This window comes from Sorghum bicolor, chromosome 9 (genome assembly GCF_000003195.3).
Source record: "Sorghum bicolor cultivar BTx623 chromosome 9, Sorghum_bicolor_NCBIv3, whole genome shotgun sequence".
Taxonomy (NCBI): Eukaryota; Viridiplantae; Streptophyta; class Magnoliopsida; order Poales; family Poaceae; genus Sorghum; species Sorghum bicolor.
In genome coordinates this window covers 8,688,747-8,714,008 of record NC_012878.2, presented here as the reverse complement: position 1 = coordinate 8,714,008, position 25,262 = coordinate 8,688,747, and the positions used below count along the sequence as shown (strand labels likewise).

Sequence of the window (25,262 nt, the reverse complement as noted above, 5' to 3'; positions counted from 1 at the left end):
TTGGATTAGCTGGATATTATCGAAGGTTTATAGAAGGATTTTCCAAGATAGTTAGACCCATGACAGAGCTTCTTAGGAAGGATAAGAAATTCACTTGGACAGAATCATGTGAGAAGAGTTTCCAAGAGTTGAAGAAGAGACTAACAACAGCACCAGTGTTAACTTTGCCAGACATTCACCAAGATTTAATCATATACTGTGATGCCTCAAGACAAGGTTTAGGATGTGTTCTCATGCAAGGAGGAAGAGTGGTTGCTTATGCATCCCGTCAGCTTAGACCTCATGAGCAAAATTACCCTACCCATGATTTGGAGTTAGCAGCTATAGTACATGCTCTCAAGATTTGGAGACACTACCTCATTGGAAACAAGTGTGAAATCTACACTGATCACAAGAGTTTGAAGTATATCTTCACATAGTCAGACTTGAACCTAAGGCAAAGAAGATGGTTAGAATTAATCAAGGACTATAACCTTGAGATTCATTACCACCCAGGAAAGGCTAACGTGGTAGCAGATGCCCTAAGCAGAAGGTCATATGGTCAGCAGTTGGTGCCTAAGAACACTCACCTACAAGAAGAGATAGCACAGTTGAACATGCATATAGTACGCCAACCTCAAAGTGGCAGTCTGATGGTGCAGCCAACTCTTGTGGAAGAAATCAAACAGACACAATATAAGGATAAGGATCTGATGAAGATTCGTGAGTAAACTGGAGAAAATAAAGCTCCATACTTTAGAGTGGATAACAAAGGAGTATTGTGGTATAAAAAAGGATTTGTGTGCCCAAGGAGGGAAAATTTCAAGAATTAATCCTTGATGAAGCCCATAACTTCGCTTATTCTATCCACCCTAGTGCCACCAAGATGTACATGGACCTAAAAGAAAGGTATTGGTGGAATGGCATGAAAGCTGATGTGGTACGATTTGTTGCACAGTGTGATGTTTGCCAAAGGGTTAAAGCAGAGCATCAGAAACCAGCAGGCTTGCTCCAGCCATTGCCTATTCCTATTTGGAAATGGGATGAGATAGGCATGGATTTTGTGAATGGATTACCCAAAACTCTGAAAGGAAATGATTCAATATGGGTAATAGTGGACCGCCTTACCAAGGTTGCTCACTTCATACCTGTGCGCACCAAGTATAGTGGAGACAAGTTAGCCCAGTTATATGTGGATAACATAGTCAAATTGCATGGTGTGCCAAGTAGGATTGTATCTGACCGAGGTACCTAATTTACCTCTAAGTTCTGGAAAAGTTTGCATGAAGCTATGGGAACCAAGCTAGATTTTAGCTCAGCTTATCATCCTCAAACAGATGGTCAGACTGAAAGAACAAATCAGATTATGGAAGATATGCTAAGAGCATGTGTGCTCACATATGGTAAAGATTGGGAGAAAAGCCTAACTTATGCAGAGTTCTATAATAACAGTTACCAAGCTAGTTTGGGCATGTCACCTTTTGAGGCCCTATATGGAAGAAAATGTAGAACTCCATTGATGTGGTCAGAAGTTGGAGAACGAACTTTGCTTGGACCAGCCCTTATAAAAGAAGCAGAAGATCGTGTAGCTGAAATCAGAGAAAAATTGAAAGAGGCACAATCACGTCAAAAGAGCTATTCTGATAAAAGAAGGCGAGAGTTAAGTTTTGCAGTTGGAGATTTTGTGTATGTCAAAGTCTCTCCTATTCGAGGAACTCGAAGGTTCCAAGTCAGAGGCAAGCTAGCACCTCGGTATATTGGACCATATCAAGTATTACAGAGGATTGGTGTTGTAGCTTATCGTGTTCGGCTACCTGAAGAAATGTCAGATATACACAATGTGTTTCATGTCTCCCAATTGAAGAATTGTCTCAGAGTACCAGAGGAACAAATATCGCCAGCCACAGTTGATTTACAAGACGAGCTAAGATATCAAGAAGTGCCAATAAAAATCCTAGATACAGTCACCAAGCAAACTCGAACGACAACAGTCCGAATTTGTCGTGTTCAGTGGAGTAGACACACTGAAGCGGAAGCAACATGGGAAAGAGAAGATGCCCTGAGAAAAGAGTTTTCCCATCTATTTAGGACCCAGCCGAATCTCGAGGACGAGATTCCTTTTAAGTGGGGTAGGTTTGTAACATCCTAAAAATTCACATTCAAAAATCACTCGCATTAAAAATTATATTCAAAATATATTTCAAAAACTATAAAATAATTTGAGCTCTATAGTATCTCCATCTAATCCATCCATATTTTTTCGCACAAATAACAGCGAGTACCAGCAAGCTTACATGCAAGAAAATATAGCAGTGCACACACACGAATATATCTCATGCATGCATGCATGAATGCAGGACATCACACACCGTCCATTTGCATGCACTTGCATGTAAGGACATGGTGATTAGGCACCGTCCATTTGCATGCACCGTGCATGCAAATGAGACATTGTCCTTTGCATGCAAATTAGGCACCCACCATGCGCTACAGTAGCATTTTTAGTGGCACACAGCTGAGCACTCTGGCCTATAAAAAGGCACTCTCGGGTGCTCACTCTCACCACCCGAGAAGCACGTTCACTCACTCGCTCACTCACTCTCACTTCGCGTATACCGTATACGGCCATACGCACAAGCCGAGCTCGATTGTCGTCGCAAGACGAGGTGAGCAGCTCATGAGCATCTCCTTGCTCTTCTCTGTCTTTCTGTAGTATTTTTCCTTGTATTTGTCTGTACCGATTCACTGCCAAGAACTCCACGAATAGAACCATGACATACAGAAGAGCTCTAATGACCCCTGCTAATTTCTCTCTAACCATGCATGCGTGGGCCATAAGCATTAACTCCAAATAGTACATGGATGCACCATGCACTACCAGCCAAAAATCATCTCGTGAAGCATCTATTCCTTAATCATCGTTAGCCTTTTTCGTATGATTAAAGTCCGGCCATTTCACAAATATCATATGCTAACTCTGATTTTAATAATTCTTTTTTCTAAATTCATCTAAAATCATGATCTACCTCTCATATTAATTTCATGATTTTTGGAGCTCATTTGAATTTATATAATTATTTATCTGTGCCTGTTGTCTGTGTCGGTCGTCGCGTATTTTAGCTGACGGAGTGAACGAGCCCGAAAACGAGAACGTTGGAGACGAGTACCGCGAGTTTGACGCTGAGGACCCGGACTGTCAGCAGGAGTTTGCCGAGGACGCCGACGGAGGCAAGTCCAACCGATCCCCTTTGATGCATATTGATCCTATTTTTAAACACAACCCGTAGAAGCCGTTTTAAATATTGCAAGTACGATATATGTACGAAGTATTTTTGCTGCTTAGTTAAAACCTGTTGAATAGCCATCCTTGAATTGATATTACCCGGTAATTGTCTTGTTCGAACCTAGGAACAAATAATATACTATGACAGAAATATTATTATTTAGTATGCTTAGGACTTGTTACTCATCCTGGATACTCATCGCTATATTTTTTCAAATATAATGATTTTAAAAGTAAAAAGTGTGAGTGGTGAAAATATATTGTGGATATTATGAAAGGGTTAATGAACAAGTTATAGATGTGATTACTATGGAGATGGGGCGGATGGGATCTCTTTTGGGGATGCCCTGGTGTTGTGGCTTATACCTTGCGGGGTTAAGCGTGAAGATATCCGCCTTGTCTTGATTAAGGACTGAGTTGATGATTCATCTTGCCTAACTCATTTATCGTATAACCACTCGCCTTGCATGGGAAAGGCTTAGTCTAAATCCCTCTAGTTAGTGTGGCAATCACCTGGAGGCAGGTGTGCAACGGGACACTAAGTGATGTATGTGAAATTGTGGAAATGTATGAAAAGAGCTTTGTGAATTATTGTGGTATCATGAGATGTGGCCTTAGTGTTCCCGTGGTGAGCGCCATTACTTAGCTATGGAGGGTAATGACTTTGATGGATCTGTGCTTGCACGACGGTGTAAGTTAGGTATCCTACTTGTGGGAAAAGTGTACAACCTCTGCAGAGTGTAAATCTATCTGGATAGCCGTGTCCGCGGTCTCGGACGGGTTATGGTTTGGTTTCAACAACTAGATGGGTTGGGATGAGTGAAAACATGAGAGTGAGTGTGATTTTGAAAATAAATGGTTGACTGCCATTGTGTTGTGGGAACAAGGGTTCAACAACACTTAAAATTATGATCAAACCCCCATTTTCAGAAATACTATCATATGTGGAAAAAGAGGTCTTTTACAACAGTATTTGTGAAATAAAACCTTGCATGTGTAAAAAAAATACCTTTATGCAAATAAAACTAAGCCTTATCCTTGATTTATCCATATGCATATATATTGTTATCCTCTTCCGTAGGGTAAGGTTGGATTTGCTGAGTACTTTGTACTCACCCTTGCTTTATTAAACAGAGGAAGATCCGGACTTCGATCCCGAAGTGGCGTTCGAGTAAGGTCGTGTCTGCACCCAACTAAGCCTGTGGCATTGGGACTCGTCAGATGTTCGATTATGATATCGTCTGTTTCTGGGTCCTTTGGACCTATGTTGTATTTTGGTGTCTTATTATTATAGCGTGCCTTCCTTGTCCACGCTTACCGAGACTACTGCGCTGAAACTTATCTGATGTAATAAATGTGTTACTAGCCTCCTGGGACTAGTATTATATCACATCTGAGTTCCTGGTTTACTAGGGGCACTTCATACAACCAACCAACATTTTTCCTTTCTGTGATGTTTTGATTGTTTTTAGATATTTATACTAGTCTGTCAATGAAACAACTGAGTGTATGCACATCTAACCTTCCATCTTCCTCCTCTCACCCTCATCATCCGGGCATTGCCCTGTGGCAAGCGCTAGGGTTCACCGGACCCTAACGCCCTTAGTGAATCCTAGCCCCCACAACGACCTCTCTCTTCCTCTTTCCCCAATGTCGCCATCTTTTCTAGTTCCGTCGAGCGTCCTCTGTCACAACCTGGCCCAGGCACCGCTACTACTGCCTGTACCTGTAAACCATTTGTCCCCACCGCCTGCCTTGCTTGCCTTCTCTCGGTTGGCCCTTCTATACTGCCGAAGTTGGAGAAGAAAGAGAGGAAAGGCTCGTCGGAACCCTAGCCACCCTGCCATTGTCGTCTTTGTCTCTGGTGAAAGAGAAGGAGAAGGCCACCTACCTTATTAGCGTCGGCACTAACCACAGTATTGCGAGATAGGACGACGACTACCACATCGCTTTGGGAAACTCACCGCCTTAAAATTGCATGTAGCCGAAAGGTAAAACATGTTTTAGCATTCATGATTGTACTTCTACAATCTACTGCACATGCAGTGCTCCTTTATATTTGCAATCTTTGGTACGCAGGGACGAATCCAGCGGTGGGCTAGGAGGCTCCAGCCCCCCTACTGCAGTGGAGCCTCTGGTACTATCTTTCTAATTTTATACACAAATATATATATATATATATATATATATATATATATATAGTACGCTAGGCTGAGATCTTTATTTTTTAAATGTATTTTATGAATTTTATTGTTGTCGATGTTTTTCAATTTAAAACTACTTTAAACTTTTATATTTTTTTTCTATTGCGAGAGGTTATATAGTAGAACAAATTTGATGTAGCACTTTTGTTTAGCTCTCTTTAAATTTTTTCTGCCTTCCTCCCTGTTGGTACGTACTCCACGGTGCACATAGCAATTTGATCTTCTGTCTCTAGCCCCTACAGCACGTCTTGCGAATCCGCAGGCGGCGCAACGCCCCAGAGGCCACAACGTGTCCTGGCTGGACCGGTTGCGCCCACGGACCACCACCTCGCCAAGGCGCTTGCCCCCACACAGCCGCTCCCCACGCTCCACGTGTCCTGCCTGCCCGTCGCCACCACGCACCGACACGTGGGCCCACGTACATGCCGGCCTCACGTGTCAGAGACGCTCCCCACCTGTACTAGGGGCTTGTTTATTTTGGATTTCGCTAATATAGCATTTTCGTTTATTTGTGACAAATATTATCCAATTATAGACTAAGGGCACACAATGCAGACTCTATCATAGAGTCTAAAGTTATTTATTACCTCGAACAATGTGGACTTAGAGTCTAAATAAGACTTAGAGTTTTAGTTTTTCTACCTCTTTCTTTAATAAATATGGTGCCACGTCAGCTAAATATCATAAATAATATGTAATTAATTGTCTTGGACTCTATGATAGAGTCTTGTATTGTGAGTGCTCTAACTAGGATCAAAAGATTCGTCTCATGATTTACAGGTAAATTGTACAATTATTTTTTATTTTTGTCTATATTCAATACTTTAAGCATTTGTCGAAAGATTTGATGTGTCACTGAATTTTGAAAACTTACAAGGCCTAGGAGGAGTCGTCTGCCTACCCTAGGATAAGGCCGACCCATGCGAGACGGCGTCAGTTTTCCGCTCCCTCAACACGTCCTACTACTACACCTCGCGCTCCCGTCAGTTAACCGCGGTTAGTTTAACCACGGTTAGATGGAACAGCCCCAAGGATAACCACGGTTCGATGGCCTTGTTTATAAACCAGCCTCCCCTTCTCTTCTCCGTCCACGGCGAAGCGCCTCGAAGCCAAAGCTTCCACATTCCACTAGAGCACGAGATCGTAGCAGTCACCACGCCAACAAAAGCAGCAAAGCAAAAGCTACCGTCACCGACCCGACGTTCCAAGAAACGAAACGGCCATGATGATGATGGGAGAGGGAGCTTACGCGCCGCCGTGGCAGCAGTCACCGGCGGCCAGCATGGACGCGGATGAGGCGGCGTCGCCGTACGCCCTCCTGGCGGCGCTGCAGCATTACCTGCCGTCCAACGAGGTGTCGGCGGCGGCGGCGCCGTACGACGAGGACGACGAGGAGGCGGCCCTGGCGGCCGGGGTGGACGCGTACGCCTGCGACGAGTTCCGGATGTACGAGTTCAAGGTGCGGCGGTGCTCCCGCGGGCGGAGCCACGACTGGACGGACTGCCCCTACGCGCACCCGGGGGAGAAAGCCCGGCGCCGCGACCCGCGGCGGTACCACTACTCCGGCGCGGCGTGCCCGGACTTCCGCAAGGGCGGGTGCAAGCGCGGCGACGCGTGCGAGTACGCGCACGGGGTGTTCGAGTGCTGGCTCCACCCGTCCCGCTACCGCACGCAGCCCTGCAAGGACGGCACCGGCTGCCGCCGCCGCGTCTGCTTCTTCGCGCACACGCCGGACCAGCTCCGCGTCCTGCCGCAGCAGCAGCAGTCCAGCCCGAGGGGCGCGTCGGCGGCGTCGCCGCTGGCCGAGTCGTACGACGGCTCGCCGCTCCGACGGCAGGCGTTCGAGAGCTACCTCACCAAGAGCGGCATGATCATGTCGTCGTCGCCGACCAGCACGCTCGTCTCGCCGCCGAGGTCGCCGCCGTCGGAGTCGTCCCCGCCAATGTCGCCGGACGCTCTCCGCCGCGGGTCGTGGCCGGGCGTCGGCTCGCCCGTCAACGAGGTGCTCGCCTCGCTGCGCCAGCTCCGCCTCGGCGCGGGCGGAGGCTCGCCGAGGTCAGCCCCATCCAGCGGGTCGTCGTTCTTGGCCGGCGGCAGCGGCGGCGGCTACCCGTTCGGGTCCCCAAAGTCACCGGCGGCTGGGCTGTACAGTCTCCCGTCCACGCCGACCTGTAGGCCGTCCCCGGTGACGGTGACCACCGCCTCCGGCGCCACCATCATGACCGTGGACCGCCTCAACCTCGGACTCATCGGCGACGAGGAAGAGCCGGTCATGGAGAGGGTCGAGTCCGGCAGAGCCCTCCGCGAGAAGGTGTTCGAGCGGCTCAGCAAAGAAGCCACCGTGCCCAACGACACCGCCGCCTCCGCCAACGTTGAGGGAGCAGCTCCGGATGTCGGCTGGGTCTCCGACCTCATCAACTGATGAGGGAAACTCATGAAACTATCAGCATCAACCGTGCCTCCTCTGAAACTGTGCTTAGCCATGGTAAGTGGGAAGCTTGGAGGCATCACTGCACAACAGGAGAAGAAATTTCAGGGGAAAAAACAAAAACAAAAAAGATTTTTTTCTTAGATTTCTACTAAGATTCTCCTGATCTTTCTACATATGTTCCTCTCTGTGTGAATATTCTTGGATGGATGGTTGTTCAAGGGAGGGCAGGGAGGTAAGAGGCAGGAAGACGGGCATGTCAGTGAAGTGTGAAGGTAGAAGAAGCCTAGGAGGAGACAAGAGGTGGCAGCAAAACATGGTGTGGGGAAAATGGATCAAGAAGACATGGCAGGCGACCATGCATGTATATGAGTTATCTAGATGTACATAGCGTATGTGTTCGTGTGTGCGTGTGCGTGTGTGGAGGTGTAGCGTGGAGGGAGGCGATCATGGCGGCGATCCAAGACCGGAGAAGAAGAAGACTGGGATTTATGTCACCGCCGGCGCCTCCGGTGAGGTTATCCGGGAAGCAGGCCTGGAACTTCTAATTTCCGCAAGCGATTCCAGAAAAAGCGTCGTCTTTTGAGTTGATGTTTACTCGCATTCCAGCGTTCATTCTGCCTTCTATTTGATGTTTAAGATCGACGAGTTGTTATTACTGCTCTGTAAGTTTCTCAATGTATTCTCCTTATTGATCTACTGCTTCAGCTTATGGGGAGCATGTACCTTGTACCATGTAATATTTTTGCTGATAAGGAATTAATTAAGTTAAAAAACCGCCCTTGTTAATTAATTAATCACTGGACCGTCTAAAAACATATATAGTGATGCCTTTTTCTTGTTTCATGTGACTGATGAATCAAATGTGCTCGATCTGTGGATGAATCTGGATAAATTAACCAGGCCAGGCTCATCGATCTTTTGAGAAACTAACTGTGCTATCGTATCGTCGTGCTTGATGGGTGAATGAATGATGAAGACGACGAGACGATGAGCAGTGAGGTGAGGTGAGGTGGATTGGTTCTAGTACCGGGAGCTGTCAGGGCGTCGCTGTCCCGGGGGCGGAGGTCCCGGTCTGTGGGCGACTTCCCGGCCGGCGACGTCAATCGATTACCAGCCTGCTGCTGCTGCTGTTACGCGTGCGATGAGTACTCCTTGGGTCGTCTCGGACTCTTGAGTGCACAAATCATGGATCCAATTGAATTCTAACTACAGATGCGTCATGCCTGCTGCGTGGTACCGTCGTCCCTGTTCTGTTCTTGGCTTTGGCGGACCACAGATCTAGCTTTGTATAAGCACCCTGAGCAAGGCGTGTTTTGGCTTTGGCAATTTAGGCCTTGTTTAGATCAAAAACTTATTGGATTTTGACAATGTAGCACTTTCGTTTTTATTTGACAAACATTATCCAATCATGAAGCAACTAGGCTTAAAAGATTCGTCTCGTGATTTACAGGTAAACTATGCAATTAGTTATCATTTTTATCTATATTTAATATTTTATATATGTGTCTAAGATTCGATGTGATGGAGAATCTTGTAAAGTTTTGGGTTTTTGGGTGGCCTAAACGATGTTTAGCTTCTTCGTTCCCCACCTGATTGTCTTGGCTACCGGATTCTTTGGATGTTTAGTGCTGTGAAATTTAGCATGATTGTATACATTGTGTTCGGTACGGTTGCTCAATTATTATCATTGTCGCATGATATATATGTTTCTAACTATATATACATTATTATGTTGCAAAAATAAACTTGTTCCGTAATATTAATTTAGGGAATCACATTTCTTCTTCTCAACAAATCTGTCGCTCCTCCTGGTATGCATCGTCTATTTGGTAGGGCTCTTTTCCAGCTCAAACGTTTCTATAGAGAAATCGTTTTTGAGTAAAAAGCAGAAGGGCCTCTCGTGAGTAGTCCTCACAAACAGGCTCTAATTAGGAATATATAGAGACACTTTGGAATGCCGAATAATGCATGCAATTTTTCTAAATCTGTGGTTTTCCTGTGAAATCGAATTGACTCCTTTGAACTTCTGCATGATCAGGACCAGGTGCGATGGATCAACAAATGATTGACATCTCAAAGTGTTAATCCCTTTGAGGCCACTTCCAATGAGAATTGGATGAGGTGATACATTAGCAAAAAATGATAATATGTTATAGAAATTAGAGAGAGAGAGAGGAGATGAAACCTAGTGCACACCATTTCCACCACATTTTAAATTGAATTAAACTTTTACTGAAAGGGTGTGGTTTCATCTCCACGCGTTGGAAAATGAGTGAAACTCTACTGGAGCGTCATGTTTTAATTTTAAGAAGGAAACTGTTTTATTTCGTAACGCTATGCAACATTTAATTTTAATGAAACACACAATGAAATTAAAAGTTTTGTGTGTCGTTTTGTTTCATCTCAGTCCCACACCTTTAGCTGATGTTATAATCTTGAAAATAGTAATGAAATTTGCCACCTCAAGTCAAAATCTTTATGTGGATGTTTTTTTTTCATGGCACCATTAAAATTTTGCCCTGCATCTCCTCAAGTGCGAAACGGTCGGGGCAGGGGAACTGTAAACGGTGTCAAATACACAGGCAGAAACCAGGGATCACATGTTATATATTAATCTGTCCTATCGTTGTGTTTCTTTGGGCAGTTTAGGTTTTGAGAGGATCGGAGAGAGTGTGAGATAACATATAACCTTTTATTTGTGCAGGTATAGTGTAGATCCATCCATAGCTGTTCACAAGATGATGATCTTCTTGAACCGGTGGAAGGCTAGGTTGAATGTGAATGTGGAAGCTGGTTGAGGTTACTTAGTAGCCCCCAATCCCCCATGATTTGCTCTCACCGGTCGGATAAACATGTCATTCTAATCTCATGTCTGTGGGGACAAAGAAAAATGTTGTTACCGACCATTAGTTTATACTTCTATAGAACTACAGAAAGACAACATACTATTCCTTACATAGCTAGGCACTAGCTAGTTAGCAAAATGTGGTTAGGAAATGTACCCAAGAAGGAAATTATCCAAAGCAAAGACAATAATGTTTACTTGTAGGAGGTCCACTGTGATGTGATGTTGTGCCACCATCATGCATGGTCCATGTAAGGCAGCTGCTTTTTTATTCAGGGAACTCCTAGATGCGTCTTTCCTTGTGCTTGCTTGCTGCACTCCCTCAACCCCCATGCATGCATGCTTAGAGTAGAAGGTGTGTGTGCTGTGGGGTTTTTGCATCCGAAGAGGAGGAAATATCTAGACGTGCTGGGTTCCCAGAGACAGCACCACTTAACCTTTACTACTCCTTTGATTGAGAGAGGTTCTACTCCTATTTGCTAGGCACACCCACACCAAACACCTTGCTGCATCGGTCCCTGATCCGTAGCAACAGCACTAGATAGGCACCGCGAGCCAGGAAAGTCATGGCGTTCTTGTGAGCGAAGTAAAGGAGGGGTTGTATGTACAATGTACTAGCAAGCAGGGCCGTGCACACACCGGCATGGGATAGGCATCAGACGGCCCCTGATGATATGCATGCGTGGCAATCAATGGAGGCCTTGTTTAGTTTCTCGGCGAAATTTTTTCACGACACTGTAGTATTTTCGTTTGTTTGTGTTAATTATTGTTCAATCATGGACTAACTAGGCTCAAAAGATTCGTCTCGTAAATTTCAACTAAAGTGTGCAATTAGTTTTTACTTTCGTTTATATTTAATATTCAATGCATGTGTAAAGATTCGATGTGATGGAGAATCTTGAAATTTTTTTGGATTTTGGGTGGGAGTAAACAAGGCCGGAGTCACCGGCGACCTTTGCTTTGCTTTCCTGCAACGAGCTCAGCTAGGGACCATGGCCTGGGCGGGTAGACCCGCACAAGGCCAAGGGAGACGAACTGGCCGGTGACTGAGGGGCCTACGCCTACTGCTACATAATAAGCATACGGAGATGCAGCTCCCAAGACCAAGAGGCCAAAGGCCGGCAAAGCGGCCTGCAAGCCTTGGCCCCGGCCCGGGGAATGCAAAGGCGAAGGGTGATGGATTTGGAGTGGTAGGCAGCGTACGTGCATCTACTGTACGCTGTAGACCTGTAGCTCCCCTTTATTCATAATTAATAAACTTGTAGTGCGTACTGCATGCATGCATTTGTGAAATTACTTAGGCCCTGTTTAGTTCCCCGTCCAAAAATTTTTCATCCATCCCATCGAATCTTTGGACACATGCATGAAATATTAAATGTAGATAAAAAAATAAACTAATTACACAGTTTAGTTGAGAATCGCGAGACGAATCTTTTAAGCCTAGTTACTCCATGATTAGCCTTAAGTGCTACAGTAACCCACATATGCTAATGACAGATTAATTATATTTAATAAATTTGTCTTGCTGTTTCCTGACGAGCTATGTAATTTGTTTTTTTATTAGTTTCTAAAAAAACCCTCCCGACATCCTTCCGACACATTCGATGTGACACTAAAAAATTTTCATCCCCAATCTAAACAGGCCCTATATGGTTGTTGCGCCTTGTTCCTGCCTCTTGTGAATGTGAATTATGAACTTCTTCAGGCACATAGTGTAATTGTAGCTTTTTCGCTTAATTAGTAGCCACTATTGATGTTTACTATATCGTATATCCACAAACAGCGAATGGACGTCTAATCTCATTTGTACTAAGCTTTACTGGCTAAAATCACAAGGTTGTAAACCTTATAATGTAGTATATAAGTTAAACTAAAAAAAAAACTAGCAGCTTTTAATAGACCTAGGCCTTGTTTAGTTCGCGAAATTTTTGGCTTTGGATACTGTAGCATTTTATTTGTATTTGACAATTATTGTCCAATCACGGACTAACTAGCTTCAAAAGATTCATCTCGCAAATTGTAGGCAAACTGTGCAATTAGTTTTTGTTTTCGTCTCTATTTAATGCTCTATACATGCATCCAAAGATTCGATGTGATGGATAATCTTGAAAAATTTTAAAACTAAACAAGGCCCTAGTGTTGACAACAAAAGGGGTAGGAGGTTAAATTTTCATCTGAGAGGTTGAGATGGCGGACGTTCCGACGAGAAGTTTGCATTTTTACTTTGGAGATTGAGATGTCAGAAGTTTCCAACGCATGTTTAAAGATCCGATCTTAGAGGCTCCCAGTTCTCGGGAGTTGCACGGCGAGAATTTTTTTATTTTTAGCCTAAATTTAAAACTAATTTCAAATTTAGGCCGGTTAGAAAAAAAATTTCAAAACTACGCCGTTTGGCCCCGCCACCATGCATGGCGGGGCAAAAACACTGAACCCCGCCATGCATGGTGGCGGGGTTGACCCTGCCACGTGGCCGATGCATGGCCTCGCTTGCCGACGTAGAACCCGCCACGGATCATGGCGGGGTAGGGAACCCCGCCGTGGATCATGGCGGGGTGCGCCCTGACAAAACGGCCTGCCCCCCCGGCCTTTGCATCCGTCACCCGCAGCCCCTCCCCATGCCCGCCCGCCGCGACCCGCGCCCGCACCGCCGCCGCGCCTCGCCCCGCGCCGTGCCGCGCCTCGCGCCGCGCCTGCGCCCCGCCGGGCCGCGCCGCGCGCCGCGCGCCCCGTGCCCCGCGCCCCACGCCGCCCCGCGCCGCGCCGCGCCCCGCGCCGCAGGTGGCAGTGCGTGGTTGGGGCGCCGCCCGCGGCCTTGGAGGCGCTGCTCCTTCCCTCGTCCGCTCGGAGGCCGTCTAGGCACCTCCTTCCTCGGCCATTCGAAGGTATTTTTTTAATTTTGTTTGGTTAAATTGCAAGTTAGTTATTTAACGATTAATTTAACTATTTAGTTAGTTAGTTAAATTTTAGTTAAATTGCTAGTTATTTAAATTTTAGTTAAATTGCTACTTAGTTAAATTTAACTATTTAGTTAGTTAGTTAAATTTTAGTAAACTTGCTAGTTATTTAAATTTTAGTTAAATTGCTACTTAGTTAAATTTTTTGTAGTTAAATTCTCGAAATTACACTATATTGAGTTAGTTAGTTAGTTTATATAAGTATAGGTGATAAATTAGTTAGTAAGTTAGTTAGTTAGTTATGTTAGTAATTAGTTAGTTAGTTAGTTAATATTAGTAGAGGTAATAATTTAGTTAGTAAGTTAGTTAGTTAGTTATGTAGTAATTAGTTAGTAAGTTAGTTGGTGATGTCAGACATAGTTAAGAAATTAGTTAGTTATTTAGTATTTAGTACTACCATATTGGTTAGTTGATGATCGGATGTCGCATCGTTTTGTAGATGGATTACGGTGTAAGAGTTTTTTACGGAGGAAGTGTTAGGAGAGAGTATTGTGAGTTTGAGGATATGTCCGAGGATTTGGAATGGTTTGATGGTCCCCCTAGTTTCAGTGATCTATGTGAGCGTTTGAGTTTGAAGTTTGGCGATGCTTTCACACTAAAGGGTAGGTTTGATGTTGGAAAGAATAGGGCACACTATGTGATGATGGACTTGTGTAACCAAGCTGAGTGGTCCCGATACAATAGGGTCATCCAAGGTTCGAATGTAGGCATGGCTGAGTTGGTGTTGTTGACTGTTGAGAATGAGGAGCCGTCCTTCGACGACGGTGGTGATTGTGGTGTGCAGGTCCAACAAACTATGGAGAGTATGGACTTGGATGGTAATTGGACGCAGGAGCGGGTTCAATCTCCTCCAGTTGGTCAAATAAGAAATGATTTTGATGTAGACGAGTTTGAACAAGAGGAGAATGAGGCGGCAGAGGATGAAATGATTGGTGATGATGTTTGCTCTGATTCTGAGGAATCAGAAAATGAGGAAGTAGGTTCACCTGGCATGTGTGCACCGGTTCGTGGCATGCCCTCAGGAGTTCCGCTTGAGGTACTTCATGCAACGCAGACTCAGGGCAATTTAGCCACAGGGTATCCAGGTGATGGAGAGGAATATGAAGGATGGGGTCGGGTTAGAGAGGCGGAACCTTACGTTGCACCACCCTCTTATACATCGGCAGAGCTTACACAGCTGAGGGAGGCTGGCTTGCCCTTTACCGATGTTCCAAATTATATGGATGTCAGCATGTCGCATATGGCGGTTTGTGACACGGGTTTACAGATTTGTAAGGAATCATTGTACAACCATGAAAATTTAATACTCAGGAAGGGAATGCTTTTCAATACGATGTCTGAGATGAAGTTGTTCCTTCAGGACTATGCTGTGTATCATCATAGGCCATACACGGTTCGACATTCCGACAAGGAGGTAAAATTTCAAATAGTATGCAAGGCAGGGTTCCTGTGCACGTGGAAGTTGAATGCACGGAAACGGTCGAGTGATGGGAAGTGGAAGGTAACTTCAGTGGAGCAGCCGCACAGATGCCAGACTAACAAGGGCAAACGGTACCATCCCTAGTTGGCGGTGAACGAGCATCTAGGCCCCTAGTGATTTCGGTGATTAATGACATTGTTGATTACTATGACTAACGTGTGTTTTGCAGAGGCAAAGTCATAGGTAAGGTCATGGTAAATAGGCACTCTATGGACAGGGACGTACATGCCTACTTAATAGTGGAAATCATTTCTGTTTTCAAAGGATGGATGGACATCGTCAAGACTAGACTAGGTCTAAGTGCCATATGGTGAAGAAGGGCACTTAGAGTAGTTTAGGACTTTGTTTTCCTTTGACCGTACTATTAAGAGGGCTTTGATCTAGTAGCTTGACTTAGGCAAGGCTTTAGGTTTAGGTGTGGTGCACACTTGGTAAACCTAGCACTAGGCAGCTCAGAGATAGTCCTTAGATCGAGAGGAACCAACTTCGTTTTGGAGCGATCGCGTTTCGACGAAGTTAGGGTGCCCAAGGGGGCACCGGACGCTGCACCGGACGCTCTGTGAGTGCGTCCGGTGAGGTCCTTAGCCGTTGGAACAGTGCCGTGCTTAGGGTTAAGCACCGGACGCTGGCACTGGACTCACCGGGCAGCGTCCGGTCTCTTACCCAAGGAGGTTGTAAACCTTCCCCGAGCATCGGACGCTAGCACCGGACGCACCGGGTAGCGTCCGGTCCCATGCGCAGGGAGCATGTAAATCTTCCCCGAGCACCGGACGCTGGAAGTTAGCGTCCGGTGACCTGTCATAAGCAAGTACAGTTAGCCGTTATGAAGCACCGGACGCTCGGTGCAGTGCGTCCGGTGCAACATAATGTGCATCCGGTGACCCCGTTTTCAGTGGAAAACGGTTCGCTGACCTTTGGACTTCGTGGATAGTATTTATACTCCTCCACCTCGTCCATGAGAGTTCTCTTGCCCATTTGAACATCAGAGAAACTTGTTGTGGAGCAAGAGAGTAGCAAGAGCCTAGAGAGGATTGAGATTTGTGTGATTTCTTGAGAGAATCCTTCTCTAGTGAGTTCCAAGAGTCAAGTGTGCATCCACCACTCTCTAGAGCCTTGTTTGGGTCAAGTGAGAGTTCTTTGCTTGTTACTCTTGGTGATCGCCATCACCTAGATGGTTCGGTGGTGATTGGAGGCACGAAGACCACCCGGAGTTCTTGTGGGTGGCTCGTGTCAAGCTTGTGAGCGGTTTTGGATGATTCACCGCGACGGAGTGTCGAAGAATCAGCCCGTAGAGAGTACTTGGTCCTTGCGCGGACCAAGGGGGAGCAAGACCCTTGCGCGGGTGCTCCAACCAGTGGCGGAGGGAAGGGGGGGCTGGGGGGGCCTGGCACCCCCAAGCTTCCCACTTAATACACCTCATAGATTAGATGTTTAATTATCTAATTAGCTAGTTAATGATATTATCTGTATTAAGATTTTTATTCTTATTTTATATTAATCTCTAATAGTTTCTTATACAAATAGATATTTCTAATATTTTCTTCATATCTTTTATTTTTATTATTGCCTATCAAACATCAGTTTGTCCCCTGTCACACACTCTAATTAGCTAGTTAATTGAAAATCAGCGTTTTTCTTGTTTAATCCTTCTGAATTGATATCCAACAATAGGATCTATATTATTTAGCATTAGTCTTCCTATTATCTTTTCTTATCTCCTATGTTTCTATCATTATTCATCTAAACTCTAAACAATCATTTAGCCCGTTGTACTCAACTTTTAAACACTAATAGTGGTATGGTGTTTCTGTTTAACCTTCTATTTAAATGACCATTTTTACTTGTTTAAGTGATCGTTTTGTCTAAGTGTAATACCCGATTTTAAGAACAAAACCAGATATGCACCATATGTGAGTTTTAGAAGTCAAATCTCAGATGTGGCTACAAATAAGGGGTAATATCAAAAGACAATGCATAAATATAATACATACTTAATATAAAAGATGTAACCTTTGATAGCAAACAGTGGATAGACAACTCCAAACTTCGGGTATTAACTTCTCTCTACAGGATCCAACTGAGTGGTTGATCACAAGCCTAAACTTCTCCTAAGGTTTGGGGAAAATAGCAAGAGTGAGTCCATGTCGAACTCCACAAGTATAGCAACTAGATTGTATAGCTCTCACAATCTCATGATCAATGTGACATAAATAATGTAGAGCATTAAATAATAAATAATGAACATATATAACACACAAGAATCATCATCGTCGATGCAAGAATCCCCAAGGCCGCTCTTGACCGTGAGCACGGCTAGTATACTAGTTTTTAACACTCTGCAGAGGTTGTACATCTTTACCCATGAGTCATGATTTACCCTTTCGCCCGAGGTGATCAGCCTCTTAACCCACTTCCAAGGAAGGTCGACAGGGATCACTATGAAGCCTTTCAAAAGTTCGTCTAACATGTTAGGGCCGCAAGGTTTCCTTCGCGAGCAGATATAGATACCTCCCTTCCGAATGGCACAATGACGCGCAGCCTATACACATAGGGACAGGGGCTCGCACTATACCCGTGTCGGTTCAGCCCCTCTAGCGCCCTTTCGGGTAACCTCTAACAAGCTAGAAAAGGTCTTCATACTGAGCTAAAGCCAGAGCCATTATAGCCCTCATGGTTGCACTGTTGTCCCGGTTATCACTTACAGATAAATCATCAAGTGGCTAAAAAGTCATTTTATCATTTATTACTTAACATTAATCTAGTCACAGGATCATGGTCACAGAAATAAAATCCAAATGCTATACTTGCCTTAATCCAAAGTTAGTTTCATGACTAAGTTCCATCTATTGGTACCTTTATCACAATTAAGTTGCTTCACTCTCTCATTGTACATATAACTTTATAGACTTTGGTGTCATCTGATCCTCATAAGCATAACTCTCAATCTATGAGTGTCAACCATGACAAAAAACCTCCATTGGTATTAGCACACTCCAAATTGAATGACATCTTGAAACAAACCAAACATACCAAGCACTTGATGTCCTCATAGATGTTCCAGTCATTAACTACTTCTTCTCCTTGTAGCTTCTTTAATTGGGCTACCCCCCTTAAGAAGAGTCAACTAGGGGACACAAGAAAGGTAGCTTGCATGTTTTCCAGACAAGTTAACTAATATTGAGTACTTCGGACATCCCAAAGAACTTACATGCAAGAGAACAAACAGGTATCCTGAAATTTTCTCGTGATATGAAAAATATCAGCGTCGTAAAAGAGGTATAACTCTTATTATGTTAATCCAATAGAGTTGAAGCTTATACCATTAGAAAACTTATGAAATTCTCCACAACTTTCATATAAAAGCCTTCCTTGGGTTCTGTCTTTAAGCTTAGGTAAAATAGCCAAATATAATATCCCTCCTGACAATGTCTCAGCAAAGGTGCAGTAACTTCCAGAAGTTATATCTCGAGCTCCTTAACTCATCTAGAGATGATCCTTACATTTTTGAAAATCTTAGGAAATCCTCTACAACTTTCATATACAACTTTTTCCCAGATTCTGACGTTAAGTTATCTCAAAATAGGGAATACCAGATATTTCCAGATTTTGAAACAGAACAGAAACATCCAAGTGTAAATATCATATCTCAGGTTCTACTTATCCAAATAAGTTCCAGCTTATACCGTTGGAAAGATCAGAAAATTGTATACAACTTTTCTATAGAACACTTTTCCAAATTCCACAGTATATTTGTCTCAAACAGTAAGCAACCAAAACCGGTCCAGGTTCTTGACAGCACAGTTGTATCATCTTGTGATTTTTGTAACTTCCAAACCATAACAGCTATGAGGGTGATTCTTCTGGTCAGAGAAAGAGCTTGAAGTTCACTGTCATCCAAAATTTTCTCATGATTTTTGTTCATCGGAGAACAGAGATATAATCTGATAAAGAGAGGATACTCTGGAAAGGCAGGATAAGATAACAAGAGAAAAACCAAAACCCAACTATTTATTTCACTAATCCTTATACCTTAGACCTATAAACTAAAGAAATTGTGAAGAAACTCACAAGATCATTACACTCATTACAAAGATCCAAATCAAGCATAAGCATAATGACAAACCAACTAAGCATTAAAGGTTCACACTTCACTCAACTTGCGATACTATCGTTCTCTTCATATTAAGGGTAAAGATCCTAAGATTCCCTTTCAACTACGTAAGCAGGTGATAAGAGAAGATTCTAAAAGCTTATCGAATCAAGGAGTGAAGATGAGAACAAGTACTTTTAAAATAAGCAACAAGGTAAAGATGAATAGCAATGGAAAAGATATAGAATAGAGAAAAATATCAAGGTTTATAGAACAAGGATTTTATAACAATTTTAAAACCTTAAGACAGCCAATTTCTAACTAGGCTTGCGTCCTACAGTCAGCATTGCTTTGATACCACTTTGTAAAATCCGGTATTACACTAAGACTAAATGATATGTAACTGATTGTTTGTCATTTGATGTTAGGATCTAGTACTAATTAACTACTTGTTTTTATTATGATTCTTTTCCCGGGCAAAGAAATAGAATGATCAAGTGAAGGCTAGAGGCCTGAGACTAGTTAAATTTCTCTTTTATTTTTTTTATTTTTTCTGCTTTTTTGCATCGCAACGCAAACGTTTATTTTGGTGCTATGTACACCTTTGTCATATAATATTTTGATACACATGATTGTTTTTGGTTTGCACGGCCCCCCTATGTTTAAATCCTGGCTCCGCCCCTGGCTCCAACGAGGACTAGTGGAGAGTGGCGACTCTCCGATACCTCAGCAAAACATCGCTGAGCACTTTCCTCCACTACTCCTTTACTTTCTAGCATTTACCTTGTGCTTTTACATTCTTAGAATTGCCATGCTAGAATAGGATTGGAACTAGGTTGCAAAACTTTTTATCCGGTAGCTCTCTAGGTCACACTAGGCACAAGGGGTTGAATTGGAGCTTATAGGTTGCTTAAATTTTTAGAGAAGCCCAATTCACCCCCCCTCTTGGGCATCTTGATCCTTTCAATTGGTATCAGAGCGAGGTTCTCATTATTTAGGCTTCACCGCCTAGAGAAAAGATGTCTAACGGGGATGGACCGCCACCCATGTTCGATGGGGATGACTTCCCGTATTGGAAAATACGGATGGAGTCATACCTTGAGGCATGCGATGTAAAGTGCCTAAAAGCCGCGACCGAAGGGTTTACCCCTCCGGCAAAAGACACCCCTCTTACTCCACAAGAGCAAGAAAACGAGAAGTGGAATGCGAAGGCCAAAAACCACATCTTTAGAGGCCTTTGCAAAGAGGTGTTCAACCGCGTTAGGAGCCACAAAACCACCAATGCTCTTTGGAAGGAACTTTGTGCACTCCATGAGGGATCAAAGAGTGAACGCGAGGAACGCTATCACTTAGTAATGAACAAGCTTAATACTTTTGAGATGCTTCTAAAACAAAATGCTAATGAAATGTATTCTCGCTTGAATGTCATTGTAGAGGAGGTAAATGGACTTGGGCTCACTCAAATGAGTGCGGCGGATGTAGCAAGGAAGATACTATGTGTGCTTCCCATTGAGAAATATGGGCACATAGTAACGGTGCTTCATCAAGGAGATCTTTCCACCGCTACACCAACCGCCATATTAGGGAAGATAAATGCTCATGAGATGTACATGCACATGAATCCCCAAGATGGCTCCTCATCGGCCAAGAAGGAGAAGAAGGACTTGGCTCTCAAAGCTTCTCACAAGGGCAAGGCCAAGAAGATTGAAGTTGAGTCATCAACTTCAAGTGATGACGATGCATCTATTGCCCTCATGGTGAGAAGAACCACCAAGATGTTGAAGAAGCTCAACAAGAATGGAGTCAACTTTGACTCCAAGAAGAAGAAGTTCTTCACAAGTAGCAAGAGAAAGCCCATCTCTGAGATAGATTGCTACAATTGTGGTGAACTTGGCCATCTTGCTCACCAATGTCCAAAGCCCAAGAAGGACAAATACAAGAAAAAAAACAAAGAGCAAGATGACTCAAGTGATGATGACAAGAATGAGAAGAAGCAATACAAGAAGAAAGGTGGCAAGAAGAAGGAGCACTACAAGAAGAAGAATGGCAAGGCTTACATAGTTGGTGATTGGCTCACCAACATTGAAAGCTCAAGTGGTGACTCCTCCGGCAATAAAAGTGATGATGAGAAGGTTGCCGCCATTGCCATCGATGCTCCCTCACCATCATCTTGACCACCATCTATATCCTCTACACACCTATGCCTTATGGCCAAGGGTGACCGGAAGGTACAAAGTGAGGATGAGAGTAGTGAAAGTGATAGTGAATATGAATCACCTTCTTATGATGAACTTGTAAAATTGCTTAACAAGTACACAAAAGTCATAAGAAAATCTAGAAGTGAAAATGAAAAGCTTGAACTTGAAAATGAAACACTTCTAGCAAAGCTTAAGTCTAGTGATGAGCTTAGAGACCAAAATGAGATCATGACCACTAAGCTCAAGGAGCTCAAACTCTCTCTAAAAGAGCTCAAAGAAAAACATGATAAACTTGAGAGTGTTCATGATGAGCTTATCACTAGATATAGAGCAATGAAAGAAGAGCTAACCACTCTAAAAGCAAACTATGACAACCTTGAAATTGCTTATGAACTTGCAATTGATGAAACACATGTTGCTACTAACAATGTTGCTAAGCTTGATGTAGCCACATCTTGTGATGACTTACTTGTGGAGAGCACAAGCAAATGTGTTGATTGCAAGGGCAAGAAAGTGGTAGTGGCCGAAAGCTATGAGGACACTATCAAGCTCAAGGATAAAATTGTCATGCTTAAGAAAGAGTTGCAAGACCAAGCCAAGCACAAGACAATTGTAATTGAGTCACTTGATCAAGACAAGAAGCTTGCATATGAAAACAAGTTGCTCAAGGAAGAGAATCAATATCTCAAGCTTGGTTTGATGTATGACAAGCAAGAAGAGGATGAGTCATTCATCTTGGATGAGTTAGCTAGCAACAATGACCCAATTATCAAGAAGCTAACTCAAGAGAACAACAAGCTCAAGAAAGAGAAGGAACATCTAACCATGGGGTTAGCAAAGTTCACAAAGGGGAAGGACCTTCAAAGTGAGCTTTTCATGAACACCGTCATGAAGATGGACAAGAGTGGAATTGGCTACAAGGCTCATCAAACAAGGCTCATCAAGTCACTAGCCACTCATAATCAACTAAGCAAGTCAAAGCCAAAGAGATGCTTTGAGTGTGGCCAAGAAGGACACTTTGCTCATGAGTGTAAGGCACCACTACCACCACCCTTGCCCAAGCATGCAAGACCATTTGCCTTCAATGCTCACTACATTGTAAGGAAAGACAAATGTGGCAAGGTCAAGGTTAGCTTCATGGGGCCGCCCAACAAGCAAAGGCCAAAGAAGATTTGGGTGCCAAAGCAACTAGTAGAGAAGGTCAAGGGCCCTAAGCAAATGTGGGTCCCTAAATCTCAAGCTTGATCTCTTGTGTGTAGGTGAACTACAAGACCGGTGGATCACATTGGGTAATTGATAGTGGTTGTACTCAACATATGACCGGAGATCCCCGGATGTTCACCTCTCTTGATGAAGATGTTGACAACCAAGAGAAGATCACATTTGGTGACAATTCTAAAGGCAAGGTCAAGGGACTAGGAAAGGTTGCTATATCAAATGACAACTCCATCACCAATGTGCTCTATGTGCAATCATTGAGTTTCAATTTGCTCTCGGTTGGACAACTTTGTGATCTTGGATTTGAATGCCTATTCAAGAAGAAGGAAGTAATTGTGACCAAGGAAGATAACAATGAAGTGATATTCAAAGGCTTCTGACACAACAACCTATATGTAGTTGATTTCTCATCCGATGAAGTTGATGTCAAGACTTGCTTATTCACCAAGACTTCACTTGGGTGGTTGTGGCATAGAAGGTTAGCACATGTTGGAATGGGCACACTCAAGAAGTTGATGAAGAAAGAATTGATTAGAGGCTTGAAGGATGTGACATTTGAGAAGGACAAGCTTTGTAGTGCTTGTCAAGCCGGCAAGAAAGTTGCAAACACTCATCCAACCAAGGCCTATCTCTCTACTTCAAGAGTGCTTGAGCTACTTCACATGGATCTATTTGGACCAACCACATATGCTAGTCTTGGAGGCAACAAATATTGCTTGGTCATAGTTGATGATTTCTCCCGGTACACTTGGACATTCTTTTTGCAAGACAAGGCCGAAGTTGCATCAATATTCAAGAAGTTTGCAAAGAATGCCCAAAATCAATTTGATGTCTAGATCAAGAAGATTAGAAGTGACAATGGCAAAGAGTTTGACAACACCAACATTGAAGAGTATTGTGATGAAGTGGGAATCAAGCATGAGTTCTCCTCAACATACACACCACAACAAAATGGGGTTGTAGAAAGAAAGAACCGGACATTGATCACCTTGGCAAGAACAATGCTAGATGAGTACAACACTTCGGAGAAGATGTGGGCCGAGGCAATCAACACCGCATGCTATGCTTCAAACCGGCTCTTTCCTCACAAGGTTCTAGAGAAGACTCCATATGAGTTGCTAAATGGGAAGAAGCCCGATGTCTCATTCTTTAGAGTGTTTGGATGCAAATGCTACATCTACAAGAAGCGCCAACACTTGGGAAAGTTCCAAAGAAGATGTGACATTGGCTACTTGGTTGGCTATTCATCAAAGTCCAAGGCATATAGGGTCTTTAACCATGCCACAAACATGGTTGAAGAAACATTTGATGTTGAATTTGATGAAACTAATGGCTCCCAAGGAGCAAGTGATAATCTTGATGATGTAGGTGGTGAACCATTGAGGGATGCCATGAAGAACATGCCGGTGGGAGACATCAAGCCAAAAGAAGATGATGATGATGTGCAAGTCATTGAGCCACCATCCACCTCACATGGTCCACAAGATGAAGACAAGGATGTGAGAGATGCTCATGAAGATACTCAAGTCACTCTTGAGCAAGCGGTGGCACAAGCACAAGATGTTGGTGCTCCCCAACCAACCCCTCAAGTGGCACCAAGAAGAACATCACATCTCCTCCAAGATCACTCTCAAGATCTCATCATCGGGAGTCCATCACGTGGTGTAACTACTCATTCTAGACATGCTTTATTTATTGAACATCACGCTTTTGTGTCTCTTGAAGATGAACCAAAGACTATAGAGGAAGCTCTTCGTGATGCGGATTGGATCATGGCCATGCAAGAGGAGTTGAACAACTTCTCTCGCAACCAAGTATGGACACTTGAAGAGCGACCCAAAGATGCAAGAGTGATAGGAACAAAGTGGGTCTTCCGGAACAAGAAGGATGATCAAGGCAAAGTGGTGCGCAACAAGGCAAGGCTCGTGGCAAAAGGCTTTTCACAAGTAGAAGGTCTTGACTTTGGTGAAACCTTTGCACCGGTGGCAAGACTTGAAGCAATCCGTATCCTACTTGCATATGCATCTAGTCATGATATCAAGCTATTTCAAATGGATGTGAAAAGTGCCTTTTTGAATGGATATATTAATGAGCTTGTCTATGTTGAGCAACCCCCCAGTTTTGAAGACCCTAGGTACCCCAAGCATATCTACCGGTTGTCCAAGGCTCTCTGTGGTCTCAAGCAAGCTCCTAGAGCTTGGTATGAGAGGCTTAGGGACTTCCTCATTGAGAAGGGCTTCAAGATTGGGAAAGTTGACACAACACTCTTCACCAAGAAAATGAATGGGGAAATCTTCATTTGCCAAGTTTATGTTGATGATATTATTTTTGGCTCTACTAATGAAGATTTTTGCAAGGAATTTGGTGATTTGATGTCCATGGAGTTTGAGATGTCCATGATTGGCGAGCTATCCTTCTTCCTAGGATTTCAAGTCAAGCAAATGAATCCAGGAGTCTTCATCTCTCAAGAGAAGTACACTCAAGATCTTCTCAAGAGGTTCAAGATGATGGATTGCAAGCCAATCAAGACTCCCATGGCATCAAATGGGCATCTCGACTTGGATGAGGGAGGTAACCCAA

The 25,262-nt window shown here is 43.8% G+C and overlaps 1 protein-coding gene across 1 annotated transcript; it reads left to right on the top strand.

Moving 5' to 3' along the window:
- LOC8065905 (zinc finger CCCH domain-containing protein 35) lies at positions 6,522 to 8,686 on the top strand. The gene has a single exon (XM_002440710.2). The coding sequence runs from the start codon at positions 6,689 to 6,691 to the stop codon at positions 7,886 to 7,888; it is 1,200 nt and encodes a 399-aa protein (XP_002440755.1). The 5' UTR covers positions 6,522 to 6,688; the 3' UTR covers positions 7,889 to 8,686.